The 26,213-nt window shown below is 41.3% G+C and overlaps 1 protein-coding gene and 1 long non-coding RNA gene across 9 annotated transcripts in view; one reads left to right on the forward strand and one right to left on the reverse strand.

The window, feature by feature from the left end:
- Nucleotides 1-26,213, forward strand: part of LOC105478732 (AT-rich interaction domain 1B) — a 447,840-nt gene that overhangs the window by 324,307 nt on the left and 97,320 nt on the right. For all 8 annotated transcript variants that reach the window (XM_024791918.2, XM_071096644.1, XM_071096638.1 and 5 more), the window contains one exon: nt 16,144-16,233. In XM_024791918.2, coding sequence (XP_024647686.2) covers nt 16,144-16,233 — 90 coding nt within the window. The remainder of the gene's footprint in view (nt 1-16,143; nt 16,234-26,213) is intronic.
- Nucleotides 13,552-25,755, reverse strand: LOC105478730 (uncharacterized). Its single transcript, XR_985416.3, has 2 exons — nt 25,616-25,755; nt 13,552-13,702 (listed from the first exon to the last, which is right to left on the reverse strand). It is a non-coding gene; the product is annotated as an uncharacterized lncRNA (long non-coding RNA).

Below are 26,213 nucleotides of genomic sequence, written 5' to 3' on the forward strand. Positions count from 1 at the left end.
TGTTTAGGTTCTAGGAGGCTCACTGTGGCTGCTAAGTGGACTGTATACTGTAGGGGAAGGTGGGAGCAGAGACACCAGAGGCTCCTGCAGTAGGCACGCGGAGGGTTGATCGCTGCTTGGATGTACACATAGCGGGAGTAGCGGCAGAAGGAGTTTGGCCAAAGGAATGGGTAAATGATGGTTCTGTACAGAAGATAGAGGTACAGGTGTTTGAAGGGGAACCAGGAGTTTGGTTTTAAACATTTTGAGTTTGAGATTCCCACTGGGTATCCTAAGGGAGATTTTGAATAGGCGATTGGATAAGATCTGGACTCAGGCAGTATTTTGGTGGGAAAATGAGTGTGTGAGGCATTAGGGTTCAGGATGAGGTCCCCTGGGCACCCAGCCTGCCTCAGCATCACTTGAAGGGCTTGTGATTCAGTAGTTGTGGGGTGGAGCCTGACAGTTTGCATTTCCAATAATTTCTAGTTCTACGGAAGCTGCTGATCTGGGAAGTACTGGCCTAGGGAGTGAGTGAAGGTCAGCGGTCCACAGCACTCGCCACACAGCATGCCTGGGAAAGGACCGATGCTGGCCCAGCCCCGGAGATGCTTACCTAATCGGTCTGACGCAGGGTATTCCATCAGTACTTTCTTAAAGCTCTCTGGGTGGTTATTATGCACAGCCAAGGCTGAGAATCACTGAAAGAAGAATTCTGAGGAAACCCTGGGGTACCCAAAAACATAGAAACTGTGAAAAAGAAATGGAAGAGAAATGTTTCTAGAATATGGAAGAGAGCACCTGTGTCTAAGACAGCTTAGCACTTCCCCAGTGCTCCATGGGCATGGCTGAGAAGGAGGCCTGTATTCCCGGTTAGGAGCACATACATTTCTCACAGGAAAGTTGAGGGATGAATAGCTCATGTTTTAAGGGTGGCATAGTGCTGAGTTTTTTTTTTCCTGACCTTTCTAGAACTAGATTTGGCTCAGTTGAAAGTTATGTCACAGAAAAAATTCTTATGCAAAAATACTGTTGTATTCTGAAGTCCAATTCAGTTAGCAGTAGCCTCCTTTATTTCCATAATTGTTACATTAAGTTCATTTCGCATGAAATCCAAGAATCATGTTATTTTAATTCTACTTGAAAAAAGGCAAAAAAGGTACCATGTTTTAAGAGACTGAACCTCAGTGGATAAATATTTTTGCTGCTTACTTGTTTTTCATGTGACCTCATTGCCTTTTCTTAGAAGCAGGTGGAGGAACTAGTTCAGAATTCCCTGTTTCTATACCACTGATCGTGACTTTGTGTCAGATCTTTGCTCCTAGAGCTGCATTAAAGAATGATGTTATTTATCCTTTCTGCCTGGAACATTCATCCCACTTTTTATGCAGCCCAGCAAACTCCTACTTATCCTTCAAGACCCCATTAAAGGATCTTTCCCTTCACAAAGTCCTTGCTGGCCCCTGCAGCCCCGAGTTCAGCTTCTCCCTCGGGGCTGCCCCAGCTGCCTGAGCCCCTGGCGGGCTGAGAGCCTCTTTCTTCTTTTTGTCCCCAGTGCCAAGAACAGTGCCTGGCAAGTAGCGCCGTTCAGTAAACGTGGGCCAACTTAAAGAACTCCCAGTTCTCTTAGAAAAATGGGAATTCAAGAGAAGAGAGTTCTGAAATTGGTGACTTACATAACCTTTCCCCTGTGGGCCTGGAGCCGTCTCTCTGCCTTTGCATTTCACCCTCCACGGGATCATTCTTTTCCCCTCCCTCCTGAAAGCGACTCCGCTGTGACAGATACCTTTCACAAGTGTGCTTGCTGAATATTTAGTCCAATCTGAAAGAAGTAATGAAGAATACTTGAGGTCGTGCTCGAGAACCTTCCTCTCCACATTGCCACAGTCAGAGGCTCTGTGGCCTGCACAGCCCTCCTTGTCCTCTGGCACTCAGCATGGAGAGCTTAGCCGTGCCCAGGCTGGCACTGCCTCTGGCAGAGTTTACTCCTGAGTTGCGGGTCCCTGAGGATGCCCACTGCCACCCGCCTGGGCCCCCCAGTTCTAGCCTCGTGCTGGAGAGGTCTGCTCTCCCCGCAGCAACCTCACAAGCCCAGCACTGTTAAAAAGGAGTCTGGTTATTGATTAATCCGGGTTTCATTGTGCAACTCTTTCTCTCTTGAAAAAGCACTTATTTAAATACCCAAATGTATTAATATGTCATGCTGTGAACTGTGATGTCTAAGCAAGGTAAGCGGGTGCTGGTTTCCTTTAAATATACATTGTGAAGTGTTGATTTATCCCCCTTAGATCCTGGAGATTTCTGTTTGTTTTTTAAGTTTTTCAGAACAGTAAGTGCTTTTAGCTGTCTTGTTCCTTACTTTTAAAAGTATGAGTTTTATGCCAAGGGTTAAAAAATCTTAAGTTTTATCATGAAAACAAGCTGTCATTACTTAGTGTAATCACAAATGCAATGAAATTTTAAACTCTGTAAGAAAAAGCATATTATTTTAGTACATAAATCGACACTTAATTCTATATCTAAATGGAGAATTTCTAGAAACCATGCCACCTATAGTACCAGTGTTTTATCTGTTGGTCTCAACTTTATACAGTCTGTGTTATTTCCCTCAAATTCCAGTATTTAACTCCCAAACCCTGTATTTTTCCCTCCCTCTTCTCACATCCAGAAGCAGCATAAAGATGCCCATTGATTGACCACGTGTGCCACCTTTTGGTCTGGAAAACACGGTCCCTGGTACCTGCAGGGCACAGCAGGCGCTCACATGCTATATTCTCTTTTAGGTGCAAAATGACTCCAAGGGAGTGAGCATCCGCGTGTGGCACTTTTCATAGCCAGCCACCCGTGTTTACAGGCAGAATTGTCACGAAGCACTGGAACCCGGAATGAGAAATTTGTGACAAGAGAGGGTGGAGGCGAGTGAAACTTTGATTAAAGGAAAGTGCCTTGGCTTTCAAAAGGCCTGTGTCTATCCGGCAGCATAGAGCAGCGATCAAGTGGAAGAAAGGGAGCGGGCAGGCGCCTCAGCTAATCTTCCTCCTGGGGGCCCAGGTGGACAAATTGGCAACCCTGTTCACGGCTTTTTTTCCTTCTCCCCTTTGTGTCATAAGAACTGCTAATCGGATCCATGCTGCTGCAACTGTGGTTAGTTATTAGCAGAATAAAAGCAGATTTCTTCAAAAGAACGGGTGGGGGAAACGACTATACAAAATTGCAAGGTTGTTAGAATCTTAAATGCACAGCAGTCGATTTTTCCCCTTACTCTGAATTAGACGATGAATACAAGTCTTTCATCTGTCACGATACCCATTTCTTCAGAAGGCAGCCAAATATTAAGCTTCTCAAACAAAAAAGGAATCTTAGAAAGAGGAAAAATATTGAGGAGGAATAAAAATGGGTGAGAGAAGGGAAAATTAGGTTTTGTTTTTATTAATTTGCCCTGGTGAGAGAAATATAAACCGCCCGCTCTATGTGTCGCACCCACCGCCCCTGCCCCCCCCGCCTCTTACCTTACATCAAAGCGAGGATTCGAGAGAATGGAGCTGGTGGCTGTTCAGCATTTTATGTCTGGTGTTCTGCCTGAGGAAAGTTCAGAACCTACCTCTTTCCTTACAGATAGCAGAGTGTTATGAATCCGGACTTCCTGGGGAAGGCCGGGCTAGCGATGCCATACCCAAATGTGCAGAATAGACCTTTCCCTCACAAGTGGGTTTTCACATGGCCCAGTAGAGCTGGGAATTGTATGCCTGAGCTTTAAAGCTGTTACAAAGGGTGTGTTTTGATGAGAATGCCAGCTTTTCAACGTGGTAACTGATGTACTTCAGGACATCATGGACTTTCACAGGGGGTGCCTGCCGGATCCTCCAGATTCCCAAATTTAGACGTGGTTCCTGCTTTCATCCAAATCACGTTTTTGGTCATATTTCCTATTTACTATTCATGTCTTCACACCTGAAGTTAACTAAAGTGGAGAAGCTTTCCTTAAAGTTCCATCTTTTATTTAATGGCTGTTTTATCCACAAAGACAGTTTTCATTCACCTCCCCAGAGTCGGTCCTGAGTGGAGCGGCAAGCACAGTGGAACCCAGGCTGAGCTGCGCCAGCCGCCGCCCTGAGAGTCACGCCTCCGTCAAACCCAAAGCACACGATATTCCCACACCTTTCAGGTCACTTAGCAGTCATCCAGACTAAAAATGTCTCATTTTAATGCGGAGAATCCCTTATATGTAAATGTTTTATGATTCCAGTTTATTTATTTATTTTTTATTTTTTATTTTTTTTGAGACGAAGTCTCGCTGTGTCACCCAGGCTGGGGTGCAGTGGCGTGATCTCGGGTTGCTGCAACTTCCACCTCTCAGGTTTAAGCGATTCTCCTGCCTCAGCCTCCCAAGTAGCAGGGATTACAGGTGGCCACCACCAGGTATCTTTGTAGAGACAGAGTTTTACCATGTTGGCCAGGCTAGTCTCGAACTCCAGACCTCAAGCAGTCTGCCTGCCTCGGCCTCCTAAAGTGCTGGGATTACTAGTGTGAGCCGTTGCGCTGGTCCAACTCCAGTTTATCTTCAGTCAAAGCTGTGCTGACTTAAATAGTCAAGTCTAGAAGTCCGTGCATCACTGTGTATCCTCTGACTTAACTTGTCCTTTGCCTTGCCAGAGACTTTCTGGTTTCTCTGCCCCAAGTTCTCTGTGGGAAGGTATCTCCCCAAAAGGGATCGCATGGGTATCAGTGATCAGACTATTAAACCAACTTCCAAGGGTCTGTCTTACCCTTGCACCTGTCACAGAGTTTATGAAGAGAACCCATGTGAAAAACATTATGTAGTTTTAATACGTTTAATTAATAAAAGAAAAGTTCCGGTTTGAAATCTATTATAGTAGCCTGGGTGAATAACGTTTTATAAGTTGGTCTTTAAGGGCTTTTATGAGGGCATCATTCACATAGACCGCATCATACTCACTTCTGTTTTCTACCTGTTTGCTGATCGTCTTTTGTAGCTAATTTATCTTCAGGCCTCGCAGTGAGGTTTAGAAAAAGACTTGGAACCCTCAGACCACAGTAGGGAGAAGAGTTGAAAAGCTTGATCCAGCAGGTTTTGGGCAGTGTATTAGTTTGTTTAGAATGAAGGTATGCGGCCCTGTGAACGGTGCGCGGGAGCTTTCTTGCTCCGTGAAGTTCAGGAATTGGAAGTATCCTCATTCCCTTCATGGCTCAGGAGTATCCCAGTCAGATAGCCTCTGACATGCCCATTTATCTGTACTTTTAGGACCGAATGACACATCGATAGTGCGTAACAGTTTGCATAAGGATTTAGGAAAGTCTAGCCCTATTTTGAATGAACTTTTGAGCCATATGACATGAAAAGGTTTATCTCCCAAAGCAGAGGCTTAACTCCTTAAAGGTGAGGACACCAAGCTGCTGTGGTTCTGTGTTCTCAGTTGAAAGGTAGGGAAGAACATTACTTTCTGGTTTATACTGCTCTCATCTGAGATAGGATTTATTCACAATAAAGAATTGTGTCGACAGCCTGTTCACAAACATCTTCCCCACCGCTCTGCCCTAATACAGGACCTTTTGGTAAGGGCGAGATGATCTTATTAGAGGCAGAGGCACACACCCCCCATGCTGAACAATAGGAAATGTTCTAAGTTCACACCCACTCTCTTCAGATAAACTGTTAACCAGAACCACTAAGCGGGAGCTCGAGCAGATTCTGTGTATCAGTAGTTTGCTTGGAGCATATCGAAGTTGGTGTCAGCCAGCCTGCTTCTTCATTCTGAGAGTAAGTGGGCTTTTTTTCCGTTCTTGAAGCAAGTGAAATAGAAAACACTGAACAGAAGGTTGCTATGTCTAAATAACTTGTGGGTTTTCTAACTCATCTAAATAAATGCCTAAGACTAGGAAAACGTATTTTTCATTTACACCATTAGGTTAATACCTAATATACCTGCAGGTTTTTAAAGAAATGACCCATGAAATCCTTGTGCTGTATCGCAGAGCTGTACCATCTTACCCCACTCTAGCTTCTTAGTAAGTTAGATAAGATGTACAGTGATTTCCACAGATGTGGAGTCTACCATGCAGCCAACCAATGCTGTCTCTTAACACAATTATATTGTCATCTATCATGGTGGAAGAAAAGATCCTGACCAGTTCTTCATGTTTCAGAAATTAAAGGAGCAACTAAATGCAACCCATGGTAAGAAGCTGTAGTGTAATTACTAGTAGCTTTGGCAGAATATAAGAAATGTATCCTCCAGAGGATCAGTAAAGTCAGACGGTGGCAGGTGAGACCCATATTCTACTTTAAAGATTTGAAAGAGCCGATTTCCATGAGGCTGTACTAGAATAAAACAACCCAGTGTTTCAGTTTTGGATGCAGCAGAATTGCATAGTCAGTGGGAATTAGAAGATGAACACGATCATGTAGGAATGTATCAGTATTTGGTTGCTACAATGTGTTCTTTTAATTTCTCACTAAAGTTAATGACACCACCAAGAATTCTTGATGAGTAGAAGAATTAATTCAATTGCTAATTGCTGAAAGCTATGAAATACATATTGATTCTGTAGCATATTTCATGGGAGTAACTTGATCATGATAGAGTTACTTGCAAAGTGATTGGAAGCATTCTTCATTTTTTCTCAGAATTCAACAAGAACCACAACCAGTTTAATCCACATGGACCTAAGAATAGGTGTGTTTAAGGACCCAAGTACTTGCCACTATAAACACCTCATGATCTCCGTGTATTGAGGATAACTGGCCAATAAAATTGTCCAAATGTCCACGCTTTAACATGTCTTTTCATGTTAATTATAAAAAGTCAATCTTCTTGAATTACTCATGGAAGAATATAATTTAGGACATTGCCCTCTATATAGTGAGTACTCTTTTTTTTTTTTTTTTTAACCTCATTTGGTACATTCAAGCTAACTATCTCCAGTTTGCCCGCAAACTTGTAAGACAAATAAATGCGTATTCTAGGCAGTGCTCTTTCTTTAGTTCCTTCTTTATTCACTTTTGCCCAGAGTCAGCTAATGTAGGAAAATTGGAAGATGGAATGGATCTGAGGCACTAAAACTGAAATCAGGTACTGTCTGTCATTCAGACTCCAGATTTGCTATCTTGACTAATCATGTCAATATTCCATGTCAGGTAACTAAATCCATCTTAGGTTAGTTGGCTTTTTAGCTATAATGATGTGAAAGGAAGGAGTGGTTTTTCTATGGCCACTACTACTTTTGAAACATGGAATTTCTGAATATTTCTATATCTGTTAGTATTACTAATACTGGAAATAATGCAGGATTATTTGAAAATGGTTTGTTTGCCAGAATTGGTTGTGGTTCAGAGCTAGTGTTCTTGTGAGTTTCTATAGTTGTATACTGTAGTAATGTAGAAAGGAATTATTCCCAGGGATTGTTAGCCTCAATAAAGGATTAATGTGGGAATCCTATTTACCTCATGTTTATTCCCTACCATCCCAACACAAAAGTAGTAGAGTATAATTTATGCAGTTGCATCTGATCAGTAGTTGATCTGATTTGTTGGTTTGTGTCTGATCCAAAAGAGTTGGAAAAATAAAACTACAAGTAATCATTTATCTAAACATTTACCTGCTAAATGTACTTACCATTTAAGTCTTAGACCTTTGCCTGCATTAAGTGCTAAGGAACCCAGTGCATTCTTACATCTAGATAGGAGAGAGCATAAAGCAACTTCTGTTACTGACATTTATTTATGAAGTCTTCCCCTTTAAATATGGAAGAATGTGAGATGTATATGTCAGTGCTGTTGTTATTAAATACTCATCTGTATTGGCTTTTTCAGCAAGTATTCCTCCTGAGTGTTTTTTTGGTTGTTTTTGTTTTTGTTTTTGTTTTTTTTTGAGATGGAGTCTCGCTCCGTAGCCCAGGCTGGAGCGCAGTGGCACAGTCTCAGCTCACTGCAAGCTCCGCCTCCCAGGTTCGAGCGATTCTCCTGCCTCAGCCTCCTGAGTGGCTGGGATTACAGGCGCCCGCCTCCACGCCCGGCTAATTTTCACGTATTTTTAGTAGAGACGAGATATCACCATATTGGCCAGGCTGGCCTCAAACTCCTGACCTCGTGATCCACCCGCCTCAGCCTCCCAAAGTGCCGGGATTACAGGCGTGAGCCACCGCACCTGGCCCTCCTGAATGTTTCTTTACTGATATTATCATTTAGAACAGGGATCACAAACTACAGCCTGAGGACCAAATTCAGACAACCACCTGTTTTAGCAAGTGAAGTTTTATTTATGCTATTTTGTTTTCATATTGTCTGTGGCTGCTTTTGAACTACAACAGCTGAGGTGAGTAGTGTAACATAAAACATATGGTCTGTGAAACCTAAAATGTTTACTATCTGGCAGTTTACAGAAAAAGTCTGCCTAATCCTCATCTAGAATAATAAGATAAAACTGCATGATTACAGATGAGTTATAAATATCTAATTATCTATTAATCTGAGCTTGGTTCCTGGAATCATTAGCCATACATTTATTTTTTTTTTCAACAAATACTTATTGAATAGTTACTATATGCCTAGTTCAAGAGATGTAATATGGCAGGGAACCAAATAGACGGAATTTTCTGTTTGTATGGAATGTACATTGTAGTCAGATGAGACAAACAAAGAACAGAATTAAATTAAGAACTATGGGAAGTGTTAATACTGTGTCCGCTTGTAAAAAATCATAGAACTTGGCACTTGTTAGTACTGCCCCACCATCTTATTCTATGAAGTATGCTAATATTCTATGAAGTATGCTAAGCTATAATATATTCATGTCTCAGTCCATCCACTGTACATTATACATTACTGGATGTGTGCTAATTTACCAAAATATATGTATTAGCCACTTTTTCCCAATTGTGTTATATACTAAAATCTCAGAGTTATGTTACTTGAATATTTCGTTTGGTACTTATCTTGATTTAGTTCTTAAAAGCTATTTTTAATTGGATAAAATTCTCCCAAAACGTCTCCTAGTGTAAGATTCTAAAGAAAATATTAGCAAACAGAATCCAACAGTGCATTAAGAAAATAATGTACCAGGCCAGGCGCGGTGGCTCAAGCCTGTAATCCCAGCACTTTGGGAGGCCGAGACGGGCGGATCACGAGGTCAGGAGATTGAGACCATCCTGGCTAACATGGTGAAACCCTGTCTCTACTAAAAAAATACAAAAAACTAGCCGGGCGAGGTGGCGAGCGCCTGTAGTCCCAGCTACTCGGGAGGCTGAGGCAGGAGAATGGCGTAAACCCGGGAGGCGGAGCTTGCAGTGAGCTGACATCCGGCCACTGCACTCCAGCCTGGGCGACAGAGCGAGACTCTGTCTCAAAAAAAGAAAAAAAAATAATAATAATAATAATGTACCATAAGTGGCATTTATTCCAGGAATGCAAAGTTGGTTCAATATTAACAACCGGGTTTTTTTTGGAGACAGAGTCTTACTCTCTTGCCCAGGCTGGAGTGCAGTGGCATGATCTCAGCTCACTACAACCTCCGCCTCCCAAGTTCAAGTGATTCTCCTGCCTCAGCCTCCTTTGTAGCTGGGATTACAGGAGCCTGCCATCATGCCTGGCTAATTTTTTGTATTTTAGTAGAGACAGGGTTTCACCATGTTGGCCAGGCTGGTCTCCAACTCCTGACCTCGTGATCTGCCCATATTGGCCTTTCAAAGTGCTGGGATTACAGGCATGAGCCACTGTGCCCAGCCTAACAACTCTATTATTATTATTTTTTTTTTAGAAACAGAGTCTCACTGTGTTTCCCAGGCTGGAGTGCAGTGGCGTGATCTCGGCTCACTGCAAGCTCTATTATTAATATACATCTAGTGGGGGGAATCCTCCCTTTAACAAAAGTCAACACCCAGTTATGATAAAAACACTCAAGGAAGTAGCAATGGAGAGATACACTTCCAACATGGTAAAATGTATATGCTTTAGTTTCACTTATGGAATAGGGAAGCTCTAGAAGCATTTCCACTAAGATCACAAATGAGGCAAGTATCATCACTATCTTCACTACTGTTCAATAATATACTACAGATATTAGCCAATGTAGTTAGGCAGATAACTCAATTAAAGGCATAAGGATGAGTATAGGAGGAATAAAACTGTCTATTTACAGATGATATAATAGTATGCCTGGAAAACCCCAGAGAATCAATGACAAATTAGCAGTGAGAGAATTCATTTAATGCAGTAGTGAGACATAAAATTAACATGCAAAAAGCAGTAGTCTTTCTATACATAAACAATAAGCAGTTAAAAGACATATAATGGTGAAGAGAATCCCATTTACAGTAACAGCAAGGAAGACTACGTGCTTAGGAATAAACTTAACATAAAATGTGCAAACCCTCGAGGTACCTGAAAGAAACTAAAGCAGACTTCAACAAATGAAAGATGTCTCTTGTTCTTGGATGGGAGGAACTCAGCAGTCATAAGTTCTCCTTAATTGATGATTTCAATCCAATTGCCATGAAAATATTAGTGAGCTATTTTATATGGTTGGACAGGTTGATGCTAAAGTTCATATAGAAACACATGCAAGAAAACTTAGAAAACACTGAAAAAGAAAAGGTGAGGGGCACTATTCTTACTGGACATTAAAACGTGGTATAAAAATGCTAGAACTAAAAATAGCGTGTGCTGGCCAGTGGAATAGAAGAGGAAGTCCGGAATTTGACCAAATACATATGAAAATGTATTAAATGACAAAGACGATATTTCAAGTCACTGGGCTGAGAATGGATTTTTAAATAAATTGTGTTGGAATGCTTGGGGAGCCATGTGCAAAGAGATAAAGTTAGATCCATCCTCACATCAAATAAACTCAAGGGAGATGGGAAAAAACCATGCATGTACTCGAAGAAAACTAGGGTGAATTCCTCTTTGGCCCCGGTGTAGAGACAATAGCTTCCTAACTGTGACTCGGAACCCAGAGGCAATAAAAATAAAGACTAATAAATTTGACTACATTAAAAAAAATTTCCACTATTAAAGGCACCGCAAGCAAAACTAAAAGACAACTGACAAAGTAGGAGAAGATACTCACAATATATACTACAAACAAAGGGCTAATATCTCTAATATATAAAGAACCCTTAAAAATTCCGGGGCAAAGGATTAAGAACGTAAACAGAAAATAGAAAGACTTGAACAAACAATTCACAAGAAAAGATATTAAAATGGTCCTAAAATATGAAAGAGTAGTCAAACTCATTCAGAATCAGTAAGACTGGTAATTTATTATTATTATTATTATTATTATTAATTTTTTTTTTTTTTGAGATGGAGTCACTCCTCTGTCACCCAGGCTGGAGTGCAGTGATGCGATCTTGGCTCACTGCAACCTCTGCCTCCCAGGTTCAAGTGATTCCCCTGCCTCAGCCTCCCCAGTAGCTGGGGTTACAGGCACGCACCACCATGCCTAGCTAATTTTTGTGTTTTTAATAGAAACGGGGTTTCACCATGTTGGTCAGGCTGGTCTCGAAGTCCTGACTTCGTGTTCCACCTGCCTCGGCCTCCCAAAGTGCTGGGATTACAGGGGTGAACCACCGCACCTGGCCAAGACTGGTAAAATTTTTTTAAACAGCAATACAGTCTATTAGTGAGGTTATGGAGAGACAGGCCTTTCAAACATTGCTTGTAGCAATGTAAATTGGTACAAAGTTTCTAGAAGGAAATTTGGAATTGTGTAACCTTTTAGACCCAACAATCCCACTTCAGGGAATTTTCCCTGAACATAGACCTGAGCAATACAAAAATACATCCGCAGACGATCGGAAACTGTCTAAATGTCCGTACACAGGAGAGTGTTGAGTCAACTATGGAGCACTCACATAGAGAGGTACTGGGGAGCCCAGGACAGTGTGTCCAGGACAGTGTGAAAAAAAAGCAAAGCCCAAAAGATACCTAGGGTGTGCCACAAACTTACCAGCTTGAAACAAGGCACATTCAGTATCTCTTCCCCTGGCAGAGAGTTCAGGCACCTCTTAGCTGGGTCCTTGCTCAGGACTTACAAGGCTGTATTCAAGATGTTGGGCAGCCTGTATTCTCATCTGGAGGCCCAACTAGGGAAGAGTCGACTTCCAGTTTCATTCAGATTGTGGCAGCTTCATTTCCTTGCAGTTGTTGGAGTGAGGTCCTGAGATTCCGGAGGCCTCCCCGTTCTTGCCTTAGGCTCAGTTCACATCAGAGAGGCCTATATCCTAGAAGGCCTGAGCCCATTGAAATGTCAGGCCCATACAGGATCATCTCTCTCCCTTTTGATTATTTCAAAGTCAGCTGATTAGGGAGTTTAATTATATCTGCAAAATCCTTTCACATTTGTCATCTGACATAATTGCAGGAGTGACAGCCCATCACTTTCTTCACATTCCGTGGATGGAATCACAGGTTCTGCCCTCGGTCGAAAGGAGGGGATTACTCACCAGTGTTACTCATTGGAGGTCACTTGAGGGTGTGTCTGCCACAGTGAGTGGAGAGAAATAGTCTAATAAATAAAAAACCAAGTGAGGAAGAAGATGGCTCTTCTCACAATGGAATTCAAGTAACTAAATGTGGAAGAAAAAGGGGAAATAGAGAATCCTCGTTGCCAATACCACTGTAGTAAATGTAAAGAAGATCTTCTAAAGGATCCTGAAATTCGTGGGTGCAGGTTTGAGGAGGCATAGGATTTGCATAGTCTCAAATATCTTCTAAAAAATCCTTACCAACTACAAAGGGAAAATAGATTGTACTGAGAGGGATATGACATTTTTGTGGTACACTTCCCCAAATTCATAACCTCGTTTTAGTGATAAAAATATTATCAGAGCAAATCAACTTTGGCAACATTCTACAAAATAACTGATCAGTACTCTTCAAAGGTGTCAGGGTCACAAAATAGAAGGAAAGACTAAGGTACCAACCAACTGGAGGAGGCTAAGGGGAAGTCACTAAATGCAATGTGCGATGATCCCCACAAAAAGACATGACATGGAAAAATGGGTATAATTCAAATGAGGTCTTTAGGTAAGCTTCTCTTCTGGTAATTGTATTATGGTTATATAGGATGTTAACATTGGAGGAGGTAGGCTAAAGGATATAAGGGAGCTCCTTGCACTATTTTTACAAGTTTTCTGTAAGTCTGAAATTAATTAAAACTAAAAGTATGTTTTTAAAATGATAGCATAGAATTAGGCTGATAATTTTATGTCAGTAAAAGTAGAAATTCAGGTGACAGTTCTGCACCTAAATGTTGCATGTTGTTGTATATGTGATCATTGGAGAATACACAAGTGTATAATGGTGGAACTTATTCTTAATTCATAGTATAGTTTTTTCCAGTTGTATTTTTTTCCATCATGCTTACCTCATAATAGACGTTGCTGAGGAAAGAACACGGGGCTCTTTTTTTTTTTTTTAAACTATTTTAATGTTAAAGTGCCTTCATCCAGTGGGTTGGTTCACTGTGCCTGGCAGTATTCTCTTTAAAAATTATTACCACACTTTGTTTGAGAGGTTTTACTTGTGACCAACACATGTCATATAAAAATCTGTAGTTTTGAAGGTGTTTATTGCATTCGGTTGGTTCAGAGGGCTCTGAATTTTCTTCTTTATGTGGACCACGGACACAGATGAGTCTTCTGTCTCACGTTCTCAAATGCACTTTCTGAGGCATCATCTGCCGTGACGATGTTTAAACTATGCCTGTGGAAGATCGAGTTGTTTCTTAGTAACTATAGTTACTGAATTATAGTAACTATGACTTAGTAGTTATGGAACTATGGATAGAAAGATAGGGAGTAAAGGAAAATGAATAAGATGGTTTGGGTGAATCTGTGTCATGATAAAGCTCTTGTTTCTTTAACAGAATGAATTTAATATGTGAATATTCTCGTTGCTTTAAAGGGACATCTGCTTTAGAATTGTACCACACAACCGGTAGTGCTGCTTGGCTGTGGTGGTATTTTATGAATCATGGGATGCATTTCTTACAGCCTTTTTTATTTCTACTTGAAATATTGTGCATAAGAGCAGTGCCTCGGGCGTGCACCATCTAAGCCACGGTGCCCTGTGTTCACATAGAATTACTGTTTGTTTTTACTGCCGTGAGTCTATGAATCCAGCCTGTCATGCAGAAGTGATTCTGATAATGTAAGCACTTACTGTCTTGCTGCAGCTGATTCCCCAGTGACATTTTAAAAAGTCAGTATTGGCTGCAGAGTGCTTTAAATTTCTAAATGGACTATAGATTGGAGGCCTTAGGGTATTTCATAGGAAGCACATGACCCTGCAGTGAGCACACAGCAACTTTTGTAGATCTGTAGCCAAGTCGGTGACCAGTATTTACCCTTGAAATTGTTTTGGTTCAGAATGTTAAGTGTTTTTTACTTTACATTTAATTATTTGGTACTAATACTAATTTACTACAAATGTCTGACACTAAATGGATACTTAACGAAGTCTATGCTGTTTGTCCAGGTCTTTTATCCCGACTAGGTATGGTTCTAATGTAAAAAGCAGCTTCTAGCAGTGACACAGTGCATATTTCTCAGTGTCTATAAATTCAGGTCTTTGATTTTCACTTAATCTGAAAATGAGAGTGGCAGTTACACACTCAGGAACACTCAGAAATACATTAACACGTTTTGCATTCTTCTCTAAGTGAAGCCTAAGCCCCTGAAAACAATTGTTTTATAGTAATATTTTAGCAGCTATTTGTATATGTTATCTAAACTGAAAATCGTATTCCTGACCCTCTGGCTGCCACACATACACCACGATTAGACTCAGTTTGGAGTGACAGTCCGGAGAGATTCTGGGACCGTGTCCTGCCTGGCCACGTGGGTAACACACCCATCTTATAGAACCACAAGAGGGTTGGTTGTTGTACATTATCAAATACCAGGCTTTGTGCCGAATGTGTCCTGACCTTCACGGGGGCAAATTGGTGATGATCTTTAGGACATTAACTTGTTTCTTTATTATTTGTATTTCTTTTGAGCAATATGCATGACTGTGGAGCAGTGGGTCTGATGGGGTCAGAGCAGTTAGCCTGATCCAACCAGGTTCTCAGGACCACCACACCAGAGGACTATACAGTGTTCTTTTTGTGTGCGTATGAGTGTATTTGTGTTTCCAATTTATTGAAGCAAAGGGGGAGGGCAGAAGATAAAATAGCATGGTCCTCATGTCACGAGAGCTAGTGCCTTGAGGACTGTGCTAAATTCAACTGCCTTTTTAATTCCATTACATTTTTAGTCACAGAAATGCATCTAAACCTCTGAGCCAAAAAGTGAGTTGAGATCATCAGCTACCTCTGATGATTTTTAAATTTCAAAATCTCATCTCCTGCCTTCACATGACTCATCTTTCTTTTATCACTATAGTAAGAAGTATCTTCCTTTAAATAATATTATCAAATTGTGATTTATTACGTATTTGTTATGCTCAGAAAGGGATTGAAGGAATACAGATAAGATTCCTATCTTAAGGAGGTTACGTTATATTTGGAAAAGACAAACTGAGCATACATTTAAAACTAGAAATTAAATAGATACTATTGCTGTGTTAGCAATAAAGATCAAAAGAGATGCAGAATAATAGTCCCTTCTTTAGTGATCATATATACTGCATTTTATAGTAGAATTTTTTTTGTTTCTTAATGGAGGTCTTCTAAGTTTATGTTAAGTCTCTCATTGACTAATGATGAAGATTTTTTAGAAGTCTATTGATATTACTGTATTGATTGGATATTACCACGAGTAATTGTCGGCCACTCTGCATGCCTGCCCACCTGGAAACTCACGTAAGAGTCAGGAAGATGAGTTTGGCCCAATGGCCCTACATTTTCTGAAATGCCTTGAAAAAGTGTGTGTCAAAAAATTTCAGCTACAGATTGATTCATATATGAGTTTAGGAACTCATTCAGTAACAGCTTTTCATCAGGTGTGTAGCTAAATATGTTTATTCATGTTTCCTCTTTGTTTCCCAGGGAAAAGATGAACTATTACACTCTGAGCTATGTCTTTTTTTAATGGGGCTATACCTTTTGTGATCATAAAAATTAAATGTGTCTTGGTTTTGCATGACTGCACTATTAATGCAAAGGGTTCCCCCATCTCCACTTCCCTTCCTGTGTTTTACAGGTAGTCAGATGCCTCCGCAGCCACCCGGGAGCCAGTCAGAATCCAGTTCCCATCCCGCCTTGAGCCAGTCACCAATGCCACAGGAAAGAGGTTCGTCTCCAGTTCATGTCTTACATGCCTATAGTGCTTTCAGGCGATAAGGCTTACGTGAGTTTGCTTACCTGTGCACCTCCTTATCATGACTTTTTTGAAAGGATGTTATGTTTTCTTATCAGATGGAAGAAACAAACAAAAACCCTTCCAATAAATATGGAGCGGAGGGAGAATGCTTTCTTGCAGGTTGGGTGAAGCTTTGTCAAACTACAGTTCAAGGCCCTAAGAATGTGTGTGTCCACATAGCACCATGAAGCACGGTTCACATGTGACTGTAGTCTGGTATTTGATCTAGTTGTGTAAAAATAACTGTGAATGACTCAACTGGGGTATCAGTCCCAATGCGTATGTACGTGGGTTGGGGGTGAGGGGTTGTGTGTGTTAATACTGGTTATTTCCTGATATTTAATAGTAAGATTTTAAACCCAGAGCAAGACCCTGTCTTAATCAATGGTAAAATCTTAGAACTGGGGCAGACCTAAAACTTTCTATGGCCCCGGTCACCTAAAGCAACTGAGGAGTATAGAGGTTAGGTGTGACTTCCCTTATTCTCAGGAGCTAGTTAGTGCCAGTCCCAGAGAAAAAGAATATGGGCTTTTCTGAAACCTTTGGAGAGAAGTAGCCCCACATCTGCTAGTGCTCTTGACCCTGAGCTCAGTCCTGCCTGTCATCCCTGCCATGCGTTTCTTACGGCCTTGCAGAGACCTTGGGCCCACCCATAGTTACCTCTGTCTTCATTCTCACTTGAAGCAGTAAAGCTACTCTTTGTGGTGGTTTTAATCCAGATTGGTGTACTGAGGAGGTACAAGAAGCCTACCTGTGCACCCCTGGTGCAGTGGCAGGTCACTTCCCTTGCTGTGGGGCAAGGCTCGCCTGCTCCATCCCATACCAAAAGAGAGAAATACCACTGTCCTCCACTCCCCTCCTCTCTCACACAGGCCTGGAGGCCAGAAGTTCCCACCTTGGCAGCTAATATGTACTGAGCTCCTGCTGTTGATGACTTTTTGTATATGAGTTGTAGAGATGATGATTTGCTTCTGATTAGAATTATGATTTCTGATTAGAATTATGAGGTTTAAGTTATTTTACATGTTAAAAACTCAGCAGCATGTTTAGAAAGTAATGTCAATGAAAAGATAGATTTGTTTTATCTACACATCATTTGTGTTGAATTGAAATGTTTCAGAGGGATAAAATGAATTTTTCGTTTTCGAATACCATTACATATTTAACTTTTTATTATAGTGTAAGGTGTAGTTGATAATATAATGTTTTAATAATGGAATAGTTCATGGTTTTTAAACTTTAGAGTATGTGAGAATCATCTGGAGGACTTGTTAAAAGAGATTCCTAGGCCCCACCCCCAAGTTTCCAATTCAGAAGGTTTGAATTGGTACATTTAAAACCTCCATTTTTGGCAAGTTCTCAGATATTGCTGATGCTGGTGACTTGAGGACCGTACCTGAGAACCACTGCCTTCTAATGGTGCAATAATAGGTTTTCGAGGTGGGAGAATCACCTGAGCCCATGGAGGTCGAGGTTGCAATGAGCTGCGATCACACCACTCACTGCACTCCACCCTGAGCGACAGAGTGAGACCCTGTCTCAAAAAAATAAAAATAGATTTTAATAATTGTGTGAATATGTGCATTTGTTTCCCTAAATTCTCTACCGTGACCTGCTGTAAATCATCCTTTCATCCCATATCGTCTCTATAAATTGCTTGATCTGTATTAACTCATGTGGCTCCGGTCATCTTGAAGGCATTATAGAAGTTCATAGTGTGCTGGTGCCAAGCAAGCGTGACTCTGACTAAAATCCTGTTTTGGGTTGTGAGTTGCACCTGTGTTGTATGGTTGGGTCACTGTGGGGAAAAAGGAAATTGTCCTGCACTGGGTGCCTGCTCGGGTCAGGCAGAGAACTGAGATGAAGACTCACCCCATAACCCCGTAACATCACTCTCACAGTTCTTCCTATTTTAACAAGTGTTATAGGGTAAGAGGTCCCTTATTTGAAAGTCTTAAAATTTTAACCTGTATTACTAAGAAGAAAGAAAAGAAAGAAGAAAGAAAAGAGAAACCCTCTCCTTGAACAATGTCTTTCCCAACCTTTTCCAACAGATACGTGCTTGGGAAATTGGGCAGTGTAGAAAGCCAGATGTGAAAAGCAGGACGACAATTAGGAAACTGAGCTAAATCAAACTTTTAGCTTAAATTAACACACTTTCAAGGCAAATTCTAGGCTTTTTAGTGGTACTATTGTATGGAAATTACCATGTTAATATGATTATTGTTTTTCTTTGATTGCCTTTATTATATGTAGTGTAGTTTGGGTAACTGATACCAGATACATAACAAACTGGGTGGTTATAATGACCACTTCCTTTTTTTTTTTTTTTTGAGACAGAGTTTCGCTCTTGTTGCCCAGGCTGGAGTGCAATGGCGCATTCTCGGCTCACTGCAGCCTCTGCCTCCTGGGTTCAAGCAATTCTCCTGCCTCAGCCTCCCAGGTAGCTGGGATTATAGGCATGTGCCACCACGCCCAGCTGATTTTGTATTTCAGTAGAGATGGAGGTTTCTCCATGTTGGTCAGGCTGGTCTCGAACTCCTGACCTCGGGTAATCTACCCGCCTCGGCCTCCCAAAGTGCTGGGATCACAGGCGTGAGCCACCGCACCTGGCCATGACCATTTCTTTCAAATAGTAAATATAAATTATATAAGTTGCTAAATGTGAATTGATTTTTATGAATGTGATCTCTAGACCTCCTCTGAAGAGACATTATTATATTGTTATAGTTTGTTTGCACACAGCTATAAAGAACTACTGGAGACTGGGTCCTTTATAAAGAAAAGAGATTTAGCTGACTCGTAGTCCTGCAGGCTGTGGGAGGCCTATGGAAACTTCCAGTCATGGTGGAAGGTGAAGGTAAATGTAGCACATCTCACATGGCAGGAGCAAGAGGAAGAGAGCGAAAGGGGAGGTGCTACACACTTTTAAACAACCAGATCTCGTGATTTCTCACGAGATAGCACTAGGGGGGTGATGCTAGACCATTAGAAACCACCCCCATGACCCAGTCACCTCCCACCAGGGCCCACCTCCAACATTTGGGATCACAATTCAACATGAGATTTGGGTGGGGACACAAAGCCAAGCTGTATCACTGTGTGCATTCCCTTTTGTGTGTATCTGTTGGTTAGGCAACACCCTGAAAAGGAAAACTTCCTATTTTAAAATGACTGTTATGTTAGAAGATGTTTTGCCTCACATGGGTGAAATTCCCTCCAGCACTGGGTAGCAAGGCTCTAGCGAAAATGGCTTTATTATGTGTTAAAATTTAGGAAAAAATGTTAGCTCCTAATAACCTTTGATCAAATGCCACTTGATCAGGTGTTTAAATGGCAAATGACAGTCACTTTAATGCTTTCATACAATAATAAAACCATATGTTTGTTGGACCATCATTTGGTATGTACCAGCAGCATACACAATGGAAAGTAAATCTAACAAAACTCTTACTAAGAAATTCCCTAAAATTGATCCCCCCATATTGGAAAGTAACTTAACTTTGTTTATACTCTTACAATTGATATATACCCGCCCTGTTTAGGGAAGTGCTGAAAGAAACAGGCCAAGAAATACATTAGTGAGTTAGCGTCTTTTTTAAAAAAAAAGTATGTCAGGCTGGGCATGGTGGCTCACACCTGTAATCCCAGCACTTTGGGAGGCTGAGGCGGGCGGATCACTTGAGGTCAGGAATTAGAGACCGGCCTGGCCAACATGGTGAAACCCCATCTCTACAAAAAACACAAAAAAATTAGCCGAGCATGGTGGTGTGCGCCTGTAGTCCCAGCTACTCGGGAGGCTGAGGCAGGAGAATCGCTGGAACCCGGGAGGCAGAGTTTGCAGTGAGCCAAGGCTGCAGTGAACTGAGATCACGCCACTGCACTCCAGCCTGGTCAACAGAGCAAGACTCTGTCTCCAAAAAAAAAAAAAAAAAAAAAGGTATATCACGGGAACCATAGACCCGGATAGAAAAGATAATGACATTGCTTCTCTACTGCTGAGTGCTAAAATAACCACATTGAACAGTTCTTTTTACACTTAATTTGTTTTAATAAATAAGATTATGATAATAATACTAATATTCCACTGCATACCTACTTTCTTTAATGTACCCACAGGAGATAACATTTTCTTTAATGGCAAGGAATCTAGAAACACATTTGCACAGAGACAAGAGATGATGGAGAGTGAGAGATGATGCAGCCTACTTCTCTCTGGAGGTGCAGTTTTCTGAGTCCTCCCTCCAAGTCCTCATGGGGCAGTGATGCTGGCAACACTGCCCTGGAGCCTAAGTCCCCCCAGTCTCAAGAAGCTGAACCCTTGCTCTGATCTTTCTTCTCTACTTGGTCCTGTGTTCCCATTCAGGAAGGGCATGTGTTGATAAACCATGTACCCTGTGTTTCAGAGGTTCTACAAACCTCTGGTGACAGCAAGGTCAGTGAAGTGCCCGGATTTCCTGACAGCAGTCCTTTGTAAACCTGCAGTCCCTGTCCCCACCTCATCGCTTTTTCGGTGCCCATTTTATCTAGTGGTTTTGGTATTGAGTTTTGTCACAGGACATCAGTCACAAATCCATTTCCCCACATGGTACATAGATGAAAAGAACTGTGAGTTTCTACAGTTTGATATTTTCTATGTATAAAAGGTATTTGTACAAGTAAAGATAGACATGGCATCATAGGTTACAAATGGAGGGAAAACTTTAGATGTTTACTGGGCCCTTTACTCTCTTACATAGTGTTGCTTCCTCTACATTTTCTTCTGTTTTCCAGTATAAAACTTGATTTAGTATTGTGCTGCTGGAAGGGTTTTATTTTTTTGGGTTTTTTGTTTGTTTGTTTGTTTTGGGTTTTTGGGTTTTTTTTGAAACAGAGTCTTGCTCTGTCGCCCAGGCTGGAGTGCAGTGGCGGGATCTCGGCTCACTGCAAGCTCCGCCTCCCAGGTTCACACCATTCTCCTGCCTCAGCCTCCCGAGCAGCTGGGACTACAGGCGCCCGCCACCATGCCCGGCTAATTTTTTTGTATTTATTCACCATGTTAGCCAGGATGGTCTTGATCTCCTGACCTCGTGATCCGCCTGCCTCGGCCTCCCAAAGTGCTAGGATTACATGCGTGAGCCACTGTGCCCAGCGGAACTTCTTTTTAACTAAATAAAGAAAATTAGTTCAAATTTTTTGGTCTTTACTTCTTCATTACTTGTATGAATTTTAAAGAAAAATGGTCAAAACCTCAGTTTAGTATTCTGTAGTAACATATTTGCCATTGGTTTTTATTTTAAACCTCTCTGTAGATCTCATATGGCAATATACAGAATTGTTACTAAGTCACCTTGCCAAAAAATCAAGCAGTGTAAATTAGGCCACCTAAGGCATTGGAGGAACAGTTCAGATAACCTTAAAATACTGAAATGGATCTTACAAAAATTGTAGGTGACAAGTTTACATTTGTTTTATCCTTATTTCTTAATCTTTATATGTCTTGAAATTCGAAAAGAACAATAGGAAACGGCTTAGTAATAGGTTGTCCTCTTTCTCAGGAAGTCTTGGAGGGAATACGGAATAGTCATCTGAGTAGATAAATAAGTATAATAATTATTAACATTAAAGTTACCACATTTTTAACCCCAATGACACGCTAAGCTTAATGAAACTAACAAATGCCCTTCTAGTTTATTGGATTAGCAATTAGGTGAAAATGCTGAAAGAAAGCTTATTTATTTGGACAGATGTAGAGAGGTCAGAATTAATTTTTCGAAAACCTTCTAATTGAATTCCCTTTTAATTTCACAGTGGTGTCTAGTTAAACATTCATGTTAATACCGGCGATTTTCTGAAGGTCTGAACTAGATCTGGATTCCCAAAACCAACACAGGTTATTTAACCCTTTTCATCTCGTGAGCCAGCAGGGACTTTCCTAGTGTAATCCCACAGTATTTGAATAATTAGAAGGTAGTAATGAGGATTTAATTAGTCCTTGAGATATGCTGAAGCAGAACCCCTAAGAACTTCCCCTTTCGGACATGGATGTGAGCAGAATGGATGCTGCTCCAGGACTGTGAGGCACGAGGAAATGTATTCTGTTGCTGGAGGCAGTTCTCTGGCACCGTTGTGTGGCCATCACATCGGTGCTGCAAGCATCCTGGGTGAAATCTTCCAGAATTACGGAATAACAGCCCCCAGCCTTCATTGCTGCCCACCTTCCAACCTACACAAGGACTGGCTTTTCCTCTCCACTATTGAAAAAGAGGAGTTGTAGTCAAAGCACGCTGTACCTGATTGAAATTGGCTTTTGCTTATCGGTGGCATCAACATTAGGTGAGCTGGGTGAGTTGTGTATTTTCTCTATAGTTCTATACATTTCTCTATAGTTCTATAGAGAAAATAGATAACAAAATGTTGTGTTGTTCTAAGCCTCTGGTATTTTGTCCAGCCAAACATAGGGATCTTGACAGCTGTTTGTCAGCAGAATCACAAAAATCTCATCTTTGGAATCTGATGTTCGCAGAGTAATATTTATCAGTAGCTGCACTTTTATAGATACAGACAGTGCCATTACCCAGCAAAGTGTGTAGCAGATGGGGTTTGAGCAGGCATTTAGAGGTTCTTTTTGCATATTGACACAAAAGGTGAATCAAAATTTCTATACTTCAAAAGTCTGAGGTTTCAAACTTAGATATTTTATTTAGACCGAACAGTCTTCATTATTGAATATTTCATTATTCAATATGTCTTCATTTTTTATATGCTGCTTCTGTTATTAACCCCAAATGTTAACTGCCTTGGTATAATTTTATTCCCACAAATTAATGGTATATTTTAGCTTCTTTACAAAGTCTGAATAGAATTCCTCATCAAATTTCGAGTCACATTCTGTTTGCATAGGGCACATCTTTTGGCTGGGGGCAAATCCTTCTCTTACCTTTTCATGCAATCAGGGGAAGAAGAGAATGAATTCATCGTCTTCCTATGAGTTGGACTGAGCTTCCCCAGGGCCTGCATGGCCTTCGGTGTTCATCCCCTGCCAGGGACCCCCATATCGGCAGCAGACTAGGGCTTCACAGATGCTCAACAGAGACTGAGCTGGACAACTAAAGCCATCCAGCTCTCTCACCCTCTCATAGCACAGGACAACCAAACTAGAAAATCTTTACTGTTGTGGAATTAAGAAAGCTTACAATTTTACCGATAAATACTGTATGTCATTTGCTGTAACATAGTGTTTGTCCCTGTGAACTCAGTGTTAGTATTTGGATCTTACACAAGATTAAAGCTACCGCTGCTGCTCCCCACTGCCCCTTTCTTCCCAGATGCATTTCCATGACTGCACAGCCCTACAGTGGGTGTCAGTATGGGCCACAGCCCTTGCACCTGGAGCCTGGCACTAAATGGATTGTGCTGAGGCCCCTCCCCAACCCCAACCATGCTCTTTATGACCCAGGGGCATTTAGATAGAAATAAGTACAATTTGTATGTATGTATGTATGTATGTATGTATGTATGTATGTTGAGACGGAGTCTCTCTCTGTCACCCAGGCCGGAGTGCAGTGGTGGGATCTCAGCTCACTGCAAGCTCCGCCTCCCGGGTTCACGCCATTCTCCTGCCTCAGCCTCCCAAGTAGCTGGGACCACAGGCGCCCACCATCACGCCAGGTTAATTTTTTGTATTTTTAGTAGAGACGGGGTTTCACCGTGTTAGCCAGGATGGTCTCGATCTCTTAACCTTGTGATCTGCCCGCCTTGGCCTCCCAAAGTGCTGGGATTATAGGCATGAGCCACCGTGCCTGGCCGAAATTTTTTTATTGTTGTCAACTAGTTTCATGGTGATATTTTTACCAAAAGTTATTTTTTTAATTTGAAAATGACTCTTGAATATCTTAATTGACCTAATTCCTTAATATTCAGGAATAGATTAACAAGTCAGTACTGAAATGAAGGAGATCACCCAGATAATTGTTAAGGAGCTGGAAGTGGGGTTTGATACTTTTTTCTGTTTTTGCAAACTACAGAAATCATTTTGTTCCTCTTTCTATTGGATTCCCAGTTGTAAGTGTGACAGTAAATCTGCAGATGCTGAGATGTTTCATAAGATATACTGGTTGTCAGAAAATGTTCTCTTAATCTACCTTCCTAGTCTTAAAGAGTAAATGCATCATTTTCCTAATGTATGCTGTGTAAGTTTATAGATCACTCTGGTAGGGCATCAACAATAATCTACCCTCACCCCCAGATGCAATTAATTTAGCCTCTGCTCTTAATTGAAGATCCCTTCTTTGTGATGTGTGAAAGATGAAAATAAACTCAAATGGGAGGCTTTATACAAAAGAGAATATCTCGACACCACTTTGGAAAGCTACTTCTAATTTCTTCAGCCTCAGAACTCTGCCTTTGTGCGAGACTGTGGACCAAGCCAAAGCTAGTCAGTGACGAAGGCAGTCATGGCCCAGCACTTGTGTTAGGTTTATCATTAAGTTCCTTTTAAACCTGCTGTCCAGAAATAGGTGCATCCCAAGGCTGGGAAAACAAATGTCACACACAATAAGAGTCCATTTATATTCACTGAGGAATCATCAGTGGAAATTTTAGAACATTTTAAAAGAAGCATATTTTGTTACTTTTGTTATATACAGTAATTTTTTGAATTACAAATTAAAGTGGGCTTTTAGTACTTAATACTCATTTGTAATTGGCTCATTACTCTTCATTGAAAGTATTTGAGAACATCTGGATCTTAGGTAAATTCATTGATTTATAACAACACTTTTTCCTGTTCCTTTTGTGTTTTTTCTGTCTCAGTGAAAAACCATTGTCTTTTTCCAAAACCAAAAATTCAGAAGCCATCCTTGATGCGTTTTTCTCCCCCATCTGCCCCAAACTAATTAGTCAAGTTCCACCAACTCTTCGCCAGTAGAGGTTTCCACACACCCCTTCTCCGTACCCGCTGTCACCACTCTAGTCCAGACACCTAGTTAACCTCACAGCCTCTTCGCTGTTCCTCCTGTCCCCAGCCTCATGCCCTTGAGATCATATTCCACCTCCACAGACCAATGAGAGCATATCATTCCTCACCATCTGTGCCTTTAGTCACTTGCCTGTGCCTTGGATAAAGGTGCACTGACCTGTGTGGTCAAGGGCCTGTCCTTATCCAGCCCCAGCCTCCTTTGCTGGCCTCCTTGTCATCACACTGCTTTCTCTCTCAAACACCTGCCACACTGAACCTCTTGGAATCTTTATATAAACTCTTCTCTCCAACTGGAACACTTCTGCAGCCATCCCACCTCAGCCGCACCCTTACCAGCCCTGTGGGTCTTCTTACCTGTGTGTCTTGTCCTAATTCTTCAGATCCTCAGCCTGGCTCTTAGTAGGTGTTTGAGTCAGCGTTTGTTGGGTGAACAAAGGAAGGAAGCATAACCAGTCACGGTGCTGCCCCTGTGGGCTAGGCGCCCTCTGAAGCAGCCCAGATGTGTACATCATTGGTGACCCATTAACAGCTGGGATTACAGTTGATTCGCAGTTGAACTGTCTTCCAGACTCTAGAACTCTGCGAGTGAAGGGACCATGGCCTTGTCAGTTTCAGAACTCCAGGGCCTCATGTTTTACCTTCTCATTTTAATCTGCAGGGACTTTAGAATCAGAAGATCTGGGTTTAGGTACAAGCTTTATCACTAACTAGTTTTGTATCCTTGGACTATTTGTGAGATGAGGATCATGGATAAATTGCACAGTTCAAATAAGATTTTGTATCTAACAGTAAAAATTGCAAAGCACCATGAACATGGTAAATGTAAGATCAGGTTCAGATACCTCAGGTGAGACCTGGATCGAAAACCTTAAAAAGTAGTTTCTCTGCTTCTCCAGCACATAGTGACATACATACATTGTCTTTGTCCTCAGCACTGAAGCAGACTTTTGCA

This window comes from Macaca nemestrina, chromosome 5 (assembly GCF_043159975.1).
Source record: "Macaca nemestrina isolate mMacNem1 chromosome 5, mMacNem.hap1, whole genome shotgun sequence".
Classification (NCBI taxonomy): domain Eukaryota; kingdom Metazoa; phylum Chordata; class Mammalia; order Primates; family Cercopithecidae; genus Macaca; species Macaca nemestrina.